Source organism: Capra hircus, chromosome 6 (genome assembly GCF_001704415.2).
Source record: "Capra hircus breed San Clemente chromosome 6, ASM170441v1, whole genome shotgun sequence".
Lineage (NCBI taxonomy): Eukaryota > Metazoa > Chordata > Mammalia > Artiodactyla > Bovidae > Capra > Capra hircus.
This window is the reverse complement of record NC_030813.1, coordinates 114,320,992-114,333,787: the sequence shown is the minus strand read 5'-3', so window position 1 is coordinate 114,333,787 and position 12,796 is coordinate 114,320,992. Positions and strand designations below refer to the sequence as shown.

Here is a 12,796-nt window from a genome sequence, read left to right as displayed (position 1 = left end):
TGCAGGCTCCCTGGTTCCTTCCCTCCTTGGGTGCGTCCCTCCCAGGGACTGACGGCCGCTGTCCTTGCAGGCTCCCTGGTTCCCTCCCTCCTTGGGCGCCTCCGTCCTGTCGTCCTGTCGGGCTAACGCCCGCTGTCCTTGCAGGCTCCCTGGTTCCTTCCCTCCTCGGGCGCCTCCCTCCCCGGGGGGGTGATGGCCGCTGTCCTTGCAGGCTCCCTGGTTCCTTCCCTCCTCGGGCGCCTCCCTCCCCGGGGGCTGATGGCCGCTGTCCTTGCAGGCTCCCTGGTTCCTTCCCTCCTCGGGGGCCTCCCTCCCAGGGACTGATGGCCGCTGTCCTTGCAGGCTCCCTGGTTCCGTCCCTCCTCGGGCGCCTCCATCCTGTCGTCCTGTTGGGCTGACGGCCGCTCTCCCTGGTTACAGGCTACCTGAACGTGCTCTCCAACAGCCGCTGGCGGGAGCGCTGGTGCCGCGTCAAGGACAACAAGCTCATCCTGCATAAGGACAGGGCCGACCTGAAGATGCACATCGCCTCCATCCCGCTGCGCGGCTGCGAGGTCATCCCGGGCCTGGACTCCAAGCACCCCCTGACCTTCCGGCTGCTTCGCAACGGCCAGGAGGTGGCCGTGCTGGAGGTAGGGGCCAGTTGCAGGGAAAGGCAATTAAAACTAATTTCTTCTTTACACACTGAAAGCTTTCATTTTTAAAATTTAAAATTTTTGTTTCTGGTCTATTATTATTTTCTGCTTCTCTATTAATTCAGACTTTTTCTTCCTTTTTTTTTTTCACTTACCATTGACATGAGTAAGCTACAAAGATATACACAAATTTGTATACATATGTATACATACATATGTGTACCCACATATATGTGTACATAAATAGAGTGTAGAGTTTTCAGTATATGTGTAAGTATATTTATGTTGTACAGTCAATAGAAATAAGGATTTTTTGGATTTGGTAAAATGGCCAATGTGTGTTCGAAATTAATCAGTGTGTGTGTTAGTCGCTCAGTCGTGTCCAACTATTTGCGACCCCATGGACCATTGTCCGCCAGGTTCCTGTGTCCAGGCTCCACTGTCAGTGGAATTCTCCAGGCAAGAATACTGGAATGGGTTGCCAGTCCCTTCTCCAGGGGATCTTCCCAACCAAGGAATCGAGCGCAGGTCTCCTGCATGGCACACAGATTTTTTACCCTCTGAGACCCAAGGGAAGCCCAATCAGATGCAGAGCCAGGTTCTAAATGACCGCAGTGATGCTGACCATCGGAGGAAACGGCCAGTTAGCCAACCTAGAAGGTCTTGGTAGGAGATCGGAGTTTGTTTCAGAGACTGTTTTTTTTTTTTTTGGTGAGGGCAAAAAATGATTAACATCATAGTTCTTCCTCCCATGAGCTCCTCGCCCGATGGTTTGGATGGTTTGAGGTCATAGGTCAAAGGTCTGAGCCCGCCATGGTGGCTGACCTCACAGAAGGGAAGCAGGCCTGGCTGAGGCTGGGGTGTTTGGGCCCCAGTCTTGGTTCTGTTGCAGACTTTGATCACAGCCCAATCTGCTTTTCTCTCTCAGCTTCTTTATTTGTCTGTGAAACAGAGCACCAGGCTACGGTCGGTGTGCTTGGTAAGCACTTATACGGGCTGAACGCTGCAGGGCGGATGGCAGCAGAAAAAAGCTGAAAGCGTAAATGAGGAAGCTGTGCTCTTGGTGCGGAGCAACGCAGGTGTCACATGAGAGGCCGGCAGTGGGTCTGACGGGAGTGCGAGGGCAGGGCGGCGTGGGCTGGCGCACGCTGGGTTCAGGGTGGAAAGGGAGTCTCTGGCCTGGATGCCATGTGGAGGCCGGAGGCCCCAGGGACGGGGCAGGGAGGGGCTGGGTGAGCAGGGCCCTACCTGTCTCTGCTTCCCGCCCTGCAGGCGCAGCCTCAGGTCCCGGAAAGATGGTGGCTGTGTCTCACTGTTTTTCCCTGTTCTAGCTGTGGAAGCAAACACACACACTCAGAAAAGTTACCGCGCTCAGCGTTCCAGCACAAGCAGAGTCTGCCTGAATCAGTTAAGGAAACGCAGTGATGCGGGCAGTAAAATCGTGTTCTGCACACTTTCCAAGATCTTTTTATCTGAACTTTTGAGAGAAGAGCTGTGAACACGGCACACAGACTTCCATATACCCCTTACCCTCACCCCCAGTACTCACATGGTGCCACGCTTGGTGTCTCTTGCGTGGTCTCTCCCGCCTCGCCTTTTCTCTCTGTATGTTTTTTCAGGACCTTTGACAGACATCTTGTCCCACTTTCCCTAAACACTTCAGGGTGAATTTGCTAAAAAACGAGAGCATTCCTTTACCAAAACCACTCCATAATCATCAAAACCAGGGAATTCACCCTCACGCAATACAATTATCTGACTCACAGATTTTAATCAGATTCCCCCAGTTGTCCCAGTAATGTCCCTTTTAAGCAGATGGAAACGCCAGGTGGTATACTGCCTTGGGCTGCAGTCTCCTTGGCTTTTCCTGTCTGGTTTTGTGACATTGATTCTGGGCATGGTGCAGAGCAGTTATCATGGAGAAGATCCCTCAGTCTGGGGATATCTGCTGTTTTCCTGGAAATTTGCATCTGGGGTCAGTGTGCTTGGCAGGGCCCGTGGAAGCAGTGAGGTGGTGTGCAGTACAGCCGTCAGTCTGCCCCGCGACTGGTGTTGACTCTGACCCTGTGGGTGGGTCGTCTGCACGGCTTCCCTACTGCAGAGTCACTGTGTCTCCCGTTGGTCTTTAATGAGCTCCATGTGGGAAGATTCTTTGAGATGTCCTGCCACTCACAGTTTTACTGACTTCTAGCATTCATGAATGAGTCTTGCCCGAAACAGCTGCTGCTGATGACTTCCTAATTCCATTCTTCCCTGCACATTTGTTGGTTAGTAGCTACTGCCAGGGGGATTTCCCTTCCCCTCATGTAATTAGTCATTCATTCGTTCATGTGTGTTTATATATCAGCAAGGGTACAGAGATTATTGTTGTAATCAATGAGTATAATCCTTTATTGTCAGGATTTATCCTGGTCAGATTAACAGAATTGGTTGGTGGAAAGCCCTTCAAGCTATGTGACCGCTGCTATGTCCCTGAAATAGACGCTGAAGTTCCCATCGTTCTGTGAGCTCTTTCCTCATATTATGATGCACCAAGATATTCCAGGCTCATCTTGACTTTTCCCTGCCCCAGGCCTGTTGGAATCAGCCATGGTCCAGAGAGCTCTAGAGGACTCCTCCTGGTGGATGGTGGTGCTTAGAAGCCAGGACCTGGGTGGCGGGTGTGCTCACAGTTTCTGGGCTGTCATAGGCAGTTGTGTGTATGTTCCTACATACATACGTTCAGGCGTGTTTGTTATATGTATCACGCACGCATATGCACATGTACACGCTTAGCAGTAGTAACAGTGTCAGTTGCTCAGTCGTGTTCGACTGTGACCCCTGTGGACTGTAGCCCGCCAGGCTCCTCTGTCCATGGAACTCTCCAGGCAAGAATACTAGACTGGGTTGCCATTTCCTTCTCTAGGGGATCTTCCTGACACAGGGATCAAACCCGGGTCTCCTGCACTGCAGGCGGAGTCTTTACCATCTGAGCCACCAGGGAAACCCATATATGTATGTATACACACACATCGCTACCTGAAAGTGAAAGTGAAAGTCAGTCCGTCATCTCCGACTATATGACCCCATGGACTACACAGTCCATGGAATTTTCCAGGCCAGAACACTGGAGTGGGTAGCCTTTCCCTTCTCCAGGATATCTTCCCAACTCAGGGATTGAACCCAGGTCTCCCGCATTGCAGGCAGATTCTTTTCCAGCTGAGCCACCAGGGAAGCCCAATCTCTACATATTTATCCACTAAAAGCCACAAGATCATAACTAATATTTTAAATTCAGTATAACACCACTGAGATAGTTGTTAAAAGTCTGAGGAAATTTCTGAAAATGAACAGTGAGGAAAATAGTTGAGAGTGTAATAGTGTCCACAGCATCTTAGGTGTTGTGTTAAAATGCTTTTGAGAATGCTTAGATGAAATAGGTACGGACGCATGGCTAGAGGATCAGTCACAGATACATTCTTGGCATAGATTTTGTTTGGGGAAAGGCAGAAGACCAGTGAAGAGAACCTGTTTGTGTTTTTTTCTAGTATCCAGGTGTTTATTTCAGCTTAGCAGGCGTTGGTCACATCCCGGCTCTCTGTGAGGCACACAGTTGGGACCCCTGCACTCGGTCCAATGGCCCCATACGGCACTGGCCAGGCATGGTCTGGCGCTTGTACAGCGTCACTGACCAGCTCCGTCAGCACACAGAAAACAGCTCCTCCCTCCTCAACCGCTCTTCCTCCGAGAGGTTTTGTGCCTACCACGAGGCATATGTGCTTAGCTGTACTCTGATCCATGTTCAACTCGTCCAGGGTACAGTGTTGAAAACCCACTTTTCTTTAAGGGTTTAGGCTCAACTCACACATCTTTCTTTATATAAAAATTTTGCAACTTTTACAAAAACTTAGAAAAATTATTTGGTTTTCACATTCAGGTACCTCATAACTCTCTTTCCCATAAACTTTAAACATTGCTCACATATTTGATTAACGAAAGTATTTAGACATTTGAAATGCTATTGTGAATGTAGCGTAATTGACCTTCTGAATCACATAACAGGGGCGGCTTAGAATTTTAATGCACTGAATCTTAAAGATCGATTTCAGACTTGTAAATCAGGCAGATGACATTTGGGGAGCATTTGAAATATCCTAAAAAAAATAGCATGCACAAAGCAGCCCAATGCTTGTCAATACAACTACACCTGTATCCACACAACTACTATGAAAACGGAAGTGGGTTGATTTTCTGTGCCGTCCGGTCTGACGCAGACCCACGTCAGAGACCACAGCAAGGGCTCCTGCTCAGCAGAGGTGATGCCCACGGTGGCCAAGGCCTGACACGCTGTCCGGTTAGACGCCTGTGGTTGGAGAGGCTCCTCCTGCTGCCCGGATTTTATTGCCAAACTAAGGAGGCTTTCTAAACAGCTTTCTGTGGCTGAGATTTAAGTAATCCTATTAGCTCCTACGTCTTACACCCTAGTGCCTTTCCCCAAAGTAACTGGGAGGCATTTAGTGCCTCTGTGTTTTATTTCCCAGGGCGTAATCCTTGTGCAGCTTCTGCACCAAGACTTAGCGTGAAGGTGGCGTTGATCCCTTGACACGGGCAGCGACCGCATCCTCGGCGGCGTCTACGTCTGCACACTCCCCGTGTTACAGTGCCTTTCCTGTCGCGGGGTCTCTTTACCGACACTTTTATGAAAATGTGAAAACCGTACTGTTACTTACATAAAATGCTCTTTCCGCCTCTTCACCTCACCAGGCATCTTCTTCTGAAGACATGGGAAGATGGATTGGGATTTTGCTGGCTGAGACGGGGTCCTCGACAGACCCCGGGGCCCTGCACTATGACTATATAGACGTGGAGATGTCCGCGAACGTCATTCAGACGGCCAAGCAAACCTTCTGGTAAGATCCTCTGCTGTGAGAAACGGCACTGGAGTTAAACAACTTTATTTTTTCCCTAATTTTTTTCCCTTTTATGTAAGTATATAGCCTTAAAGGGGGAAAAAAGAAAAACAACTGAAGACTCTCCTTTTTTGTACTAATGCAGATTTTGGTGAAATATTTGTCATTTCAACCATCTGTGTTTTCTATTAGGGTTTGGCAAGCTTTTTGTGCAAAAGGCATGACAGTAATAATTTTGGCTTTGCAGACCTAGTGTTCCCTGTTAAAACTGCTCAGCTCTGCCACTACAGTCACACACATAAATGGATAGACATGGCTGTGTGCCAATAAAACTTTATTTGCACACACAGGCAGTGGGCCGTATCTGTCCCATGGACTGTAGTCTGCTGACCCCTGTATTAGGGAAACAGTTCTATAAAGCAGAAATAATTCTCCTTATTGTATAAGTGAGGACTGCATTTTCAAAACCATCAATCATATACTTTTAAAACTTCAATGTGATCTTTTTTTTTTTAAGGGCTGTTATGTATAAAAACGTTTAAAGAATGAGTATTTCTTTCACATAATCATGGCCAGGATAATTAATGCAGCAGTTCTCAAAGTATGGTCCATAGACCCCTGTGGGTGTTCAAAACCCTTTTCAGGCAGTCCCAAAGGTCAAAACTGTTCCCATCATGACGCTAAGAAATTATTGTTCTTCTTTGCTTCTGCATCAGCGATGCAGAAGGAACCAGGGGCAGGGGGGTAAGTTGGCAGGTGCCTTGGTACCATCTTAAGTGGTCGCTTAACAAGGTGCCGTGACCATGGTCACCACCACGCCTTTATAGCAAAAGAAGGCGCTGGGTTCACGTGAGACGTCCGTGGTCAAGCACTGAAACTGTTCCTGTTTCTGTGAAGGGCCAGAGAGTAGATATTTTTTATTAACTCTCTTGGGTCCACGTCTTTTTGACATTTATGAGACGTGGCAGGCAGGACACACAAAGCGCTTTATTGACTGAACTCTCTGTTGTCTTGAGGAAACGCTGTTATGTGACTGAGTTACTAACTCAACTAGCTCCTCCCCATCCCACCACCATTTTTTTTTTTTTCATTTTTACCGGAAAGAACAATTAACAGATGAACTATTGTTATTCAGATGTAGGCATTTGCAGACACTTTTTCAAAAATGGACCAAGCGAGCCTCTCATCTCAAGGGACGATGGCTTGGCAGTGTTTGCTGCCTACAATGGAGTTGAACTTTCACTGAGAATTGAGAACTCTCGGAGCGCTCCATCTTCCACTCCGAGCCGATGCCTTCCCAGTACTCAGACTTTTGTGATAACGTTGGTGGTGATGTTAAGTGTGATTTTTGGTATTGTGTAATGAAGTGTGTGCATTTCGAAGGTCTGCGTCAGTCATGCGCAGGTCAAAGATCCCTCCCACAAGCAAGATAAATGAATGGGTATCCATGCCAAAGCGGACAAGCAAGTTCATCGATACAGTTTCAGATTCTACATGGCAACTAATCATTAAGAAATTACCACTCGTTGAGTTTTGGTGTAGCATCAAGGAATATCTTCCATGACCTGGAAAAGCTGTTAAAAACACACCGCACTTTTCTAACTAAATATCTGTAGGAGGCTGGATTTTCTTCGCCTACTTCAACCAAAACAACATGTTGCAACTGACTGAACGCAGAAACAAGTTTGATAATCCATTGTCTTCCACCGAGCCAGACATGGGATAGATTTACAAGCATATCAAACAGTACCATTTTTCTCATTTTTAAAAAATTTTTAAAAGGTATCGTTAACATTCATAAAAATATGTTGAAATACAGTGGATTTACTCCTGTTACTTTTGAACGAATAAAGGCGAACACATTCCTGAGTTTTGGTTGCAAGTGTCGTCAGCCTCGATAGTGAGCACCCACGTAAACAGCGTCGATAGTGAGCACCCACGTAAACCACCTCGATAGTGAGCACGCATGTAAACAGCCTCGATGGTGAGCACCCACGTGAACAGCCTCGATAGTGAGCATGCACGTAAACCGCCTCGATAGTGAGCACCCACGTAAACAGCCTCGATAGAGAGCACCCACGTAAACAGCCTCGATAGCGAGCACCCACGTAAACCGCCTCGATAGCGAGCGCCCACGTAAACAGCCTCGATGGTGAGCGCCCACGTAAACCGCCTCGATAGTGAGCGCCCACGTAAACTGCCTCGATAGTGAGCACCCGCGTAAACCGAAGCCCTTCAGTCTTCAGTAGGGTGGAACATGGTGTAGAGACTTAAGACGCAGGAGGACTGCTCGTCTGCCGGAACACGTCTGCGAAAGGAAAACACAGCTGGTTCCTGTTTTGTGCTGTGCAGAGCAGGGGTCGGGCACCCTTTTCTGTGAAGGGCAAGTCAGCGGGCACTTTCAGCTTTGCAGAAAGTGTTCCCCAGTACGACCACCCCGTTTTGTTACCATGCTCAGCTCCCCACAGTCGGGCAAAAGCAGCAGGGTGGTCCTGGAACCAGTGGACGTGGTTGCGCCCAGCAGGAGTTTGCTGGGTCCTTTATGTAAAGTGATGCCCTGTGAGGTTACGCCGGAAGGAGCACCGGGCCAGGAGGAAGGGACCTGGGTTCTGACCTGCTGCAGGTACTAAACGGAAAGGTTTGAGACATGTCCTTCCTAACCTGTTAGCGTCCAGCTTCTTTTTGTAGAACACGGAGTTTAGGTAACGTGATATCTGAAACTTGAGGCTCTCATAGCTCTGATCCCCAAATTCCTGCTTCCGTCTCTCTCGTCCTTGGAGAATCTGGACTGGGGCTCGAGGGAGGTGGATTGAAACAGAGCAGGTGATGGAGTTGTATGATCAACAGGTGACGATAAACATACCAACAACACTTGACAAGCCCACCTGGGCCCTTGAAGACTCTGCAGTCCTTTGAGTAGGAAGAAGGTAAACGCAGATATTTGCACTATTTGTCTCTTTAACATCAACACCGCCATCTAACTTTTCCACACGAGTGGTGTTTGTGGGCGACTGGAGCAGTCTTGAATGGGGTTGTGGGATGAACGTTAACTTAATGCTTGGCTAGTACGTGAACCAGGAACTTCCAGATGTTCAAGGTGGTTTTAGAAAAGGCAGAGGAACCAGAGATCAAATTGCCAACATCGCTGGATCATGGAAAAAGCAAGAGAGTTCCGGAAAAACATCTATTTCTGCTTTATTGACTATGCCAAAGCCTTTGACTCTGTGGATCACAAGAAACTGTGGAAAATTTTGAAAGAGATGGAAATACCAGACCACCTGACCTGCCTCTTCGGAAATCTATATGCAGGTCAGGAAGCAACAGTTTGAACTGGACATGGAACAAGAGACTGGTTCCAAATAGGAAAAGGAGTGCGTCAAGGCTGTATATTGTCACCCTGCTTATTTAACTTCTATGCAGAGTACATCATGAGAAAGGCTGGGCTGGAAGAAGCACAAGCTGGAATCAAGATTGCCAGGAGAAATATCAATAACCTCAGATATGCAGATGACACCACCCTTATGGCAGAAAGTGAAGAGGAGCTAAAAAGCCTCTTGATGAAAGTGAAAGAGGAGAGTGAAAAAGTTGGCTTCAAGCTCAACATTCAGAAAACAAAGATCATGGCATCTGGTCCCATCACTTCCTGGCAAATAGATGGGGAAACAGTGGAAACAGTGTCAGACTTTATTTTTTGGGGCTCCAAAATCACTGCAGATGGTGATTGCAGCCATGAAATTAAAAGACGCTAGCTCCTTGGAAGGAAAGTTATGACCAACCTAGATAGCATATTAAAAACCAGAGACATTACTTTGCCGACTAAGGTCCGTCTAGTCAAGGCTATGGTTTTTCCTGTAGTCATGTATGGATGTGAGAGTTGGACTGTGAAGAAAGCTGAGCACCGAAGAATTGATGCTTTTGAACTGTGGTGCTGGAGAAGACTCTTGAGAGTCCCTTGGACTGGAAGGAGATCCAACCAGTCCATTCTGAAGGAGATCAGTCCTGGGATTTCTTTGGAAGGAATGATGCTAAAGCTGAAACTCTAGTACTTTGGCCACCTCATGGGAAGAGTTGACTCATTGGAAAAGACTGATGCTGGGAGGGATTGGGGGCAGGAGGAGAAGGGGACAACTGAGGATGAGATGGCTGGATGGCATCACGGACTCAATGGACGTGAGTCTGAGTGAACTCTGGGAGTTGGTGATGGACAGGGAGGCCTGGCGTGCTGCGATTCATGGGGTCGCAAAGAGTCGGACACAACTGAGCGACTGAACTGAACTGAACTGAACTGAAGTAAACTGAACTGAGTTTCCTAATTGTATAGTAAATAAAGTACATTTAAAGTAGTTTCTAAAGAAACGTAATATCCTTAAGTCCAGTTTTGCAAAATCTGCACATCTAGAGTGACATCAAAGAACGGAGTTCATGGTTGTTAACTGTACCATCTGGACGTTATTAGTTTCAAAAAGCCTCTCATGAGTCTACATGTAACTTCAACAATAATAAGCAGACTGACAACAACATTTAAGAGAAACCTTGATGAACAGTATTTCCCCTAGGACCCAGATGAGTGGAATATTCATCTGAACCATATATGAGAAGGTCACATTTTCGGAAAAGGAACATAGATTGCAGTTTTGAAAATGGATTTATTAAAAATATGCACAAGTTTATGGCTGCAAGGCTCTTTGCCGCCCCATTGAAATCTTTATTGGAGCTATAACTTAGCAAAGAAGTTTGTTTTTATTTATTAGTTTTCTGTTAAACCTTCTGTAACAATTAAGAGAGAAGAGATTTAACAGGGAAACTGTGTTTGAAATATAAAATATGGTAGCCTGCCAGTGTAATAAATAATCTGAGATTAATTTCTGCCTGTATGTAATTGGCAGCCAATTAGTGAATCTTTTCGAGGTCATTAGGGGAATTTTCTGGGCATTAATTATGTCTGGAGAAAGGACAATGGTATATTTTGGGAAAAAGCCATAGTGTCAGATCTCCGAGAAAATGTGGGCTGTTGAAGAGTATTAGTAACAATGAAGAGTCGAAGCATGCCTTTCTGTGGGCTGCTTTTAAATAAGACATGATCTATAGGATGATAGAAGGCAGATGCTCTGAAAGTTCCTGCTGGAACTCATTTCCAGTCATGCTGGGTAGGAGCCCCGAAGAGGGCCGCGGCAGCACGGGCGATGTTAGGAGCTGTGGACCAGCGTGGACACAGAGAAGGGGGCAGGCAGAGCGGCAGGGAAGCGCCACTGCTAGCCAGCCTCCCAGCCGAGTCCTGGGAGGTCTGATTCCAAAATGCAGGCGAGCCGTGAAAGAGTTATGTCAATGTGAGAAGACGATCCGTTCTGGAGACGGGCGGTGGCAGTGGTCGTACAGCAAGGTGACTGTGCCCGGGGCCCCAGAAGCGGGCACTTAAAAGTGCTTCAGCTGGTGACATTCCTCACGGCAGAGAGGGAAGGGGAGCCAAAGAGCCTCCTGATGAGAGTGAAAGAGGAGAGCGGAAAAGCTGGCTTAGAGCTCAACGTTCAGAAAACGAAGATCATGGCATCCGGTCCCATCACTTCATGGGAAATAGATGGGGAAACAGTGGAAACAGTGTCAGACTTTATTTTGGGGGGCTCCAAAATCACTGCAGACAGTGACTGCAGCCATGAAATTAAAAGATACTTACTCCTTGGAAGAAAAGTGATGACCAACCTAGATAGCATATTGAAAAGCAGAGACATTGCTTTGCCAACAAAGGTCCGTCTAGTCAAGGCTCTGGTTTTTCCTGTGGTCATGTGTGGATATGAGAGTTGGACTGTGAAGAAGGCTGAGCGCCGAAGAATTGATGCTTTTGAACTGTGGAGTTGGAGAAGACTCTTGAGAGTCCCTTGGACTGGAAGGAGATCCAACCAGTCCATTCTGAAGGAGATCAGTCCTGGGATTTCTTTGGAAGGAATGATGCTAAAGCTGAAACTCTAGTACTTTGGCCACCTCATGGGAAGAGCTGACTCATTGGAAAAGACTCTGATGCTGGGAGGGATTGAGGGCAGGAGGAGAAGGGGACGAACGAGGATGAGATGGCTGGATGGCATCACCGACTCGATGGACGTGAGACTGAGTGAACTCTGGGAGTTGGTGATGGACAGGGAGGCCTGGCGTGCTGCGATTCATGGGGTCGCAAAGAGTCGGATACAACTAAGCGACTGAACTGAACTGAACTGAACTGATATATATCTTTCCCGGGTGGCCCTAGTGGTAAAGAACTGGCCTGCAAATGCAGGAGACGTGGGTTCTGTCCCTGGGTCAGGAAGATCCCCTGGAGGAGGGCATGGCATCCCCCTCCAGGATTCTTGCCTGCAGAATCCCAGTGGCAGAGGATCCTGGCGGGCTCCCGTCCACGGGGTCACAAAGATGTGGACACAGCTGAAGCGCCTGAGCAGGCACATGTATTTCTGTGTCTTAGGTTTTGGGTTAACAGGTGGCACGTGGCCTCGTGTCTCATTTTTATGTTTCTATGTAGCCAACAATGGATTGCAGGAACAGTGTCTGGTCAAAAGGTGAGGGACCTCGTATTTGGTCTTGGATCCCAGCGACCTAGCTGGGGGGCCCAGGTCCCTGTCTGAGAGATAACGGGCAGCCTGGCTGGTGGCCGAGATCTCTTCCAGCTGGGACAGGACATCCTGTGTGTCTATGACCTCCCGTTAGGTCCTGTGGTTCAGAAGTGACCTGCTGGCGTCTGTTCCTAGTGAGCGAGCTTCTGCCCCACCCCTCGTGGTCCATGCTCCCTCCTGGCATCTGTGCCCAGTGCCAGAGCACGGAGACACAGACCAGGCCGGAGACAGCCCCTGGGTAGGGCGTCTGTCTCAGAGCAAGGAACAGCCCTGTAGTGCTCACGGGCATTGGATCATGTCGGGCCACAGGCAGCCAGTGGGGCTGGGGTGGTCATCCTGTGGCGTGCCTCTCATCACCAATCCTTCACCCCCAAAATACCCTCTAATGGGGTATTTAAACCAGAAAACGTTAAATGTGTATCTGAAAGCAAATCAAACCTGTCTTCCTTGTATTCTGTCTTTCCTGTACATTGTCGTTATTTCGTCACTAAGTCCCATCCGCCCCTTTTGCAACCCCATGGACTGGAGCCCACCAGGTTCCTCTGTCCACGGGATTTCCAGAATACCGGGGTGGGTTGCCGCTTCCTTCTCCAGGGGGTCTTTATGACTCAGGGCTTGAACCCATGTCTCCTGCACCTTTTCCTAAATACATGGTAAAGTATTTTAATACAGAACA

General features: G+C 48.1%; 1 protein-coding gene across 3 annotated transcripts in view; it reads left to right on the top strand.

The window, feature by feature from the left end:
- Positions 1 to 12,796, top strand: part of AFAP1 (actin filament associated protein 1) — a 151,154-nt gene that overhangs the window by 116,169 nt on the left and 22,189 nt on the right. For all 3 annotated transcript variants that reach the window (XM_018049777.1, XM_018049776.1, XM_018049778.1), the window contains exons 10-11: positions 421 to 632; positions 5,379 to 5,524. In XM_018049777.1, coding sequence (XP_017905266.1) covers positions 421 to 632; positions 5,379 to 5,524 — 358 coding nt within the window. The remainder of the gene's footprint in view (positions 1 to 420; positions 633 to 5,378; positions 5,525 to 12,796) is intronic.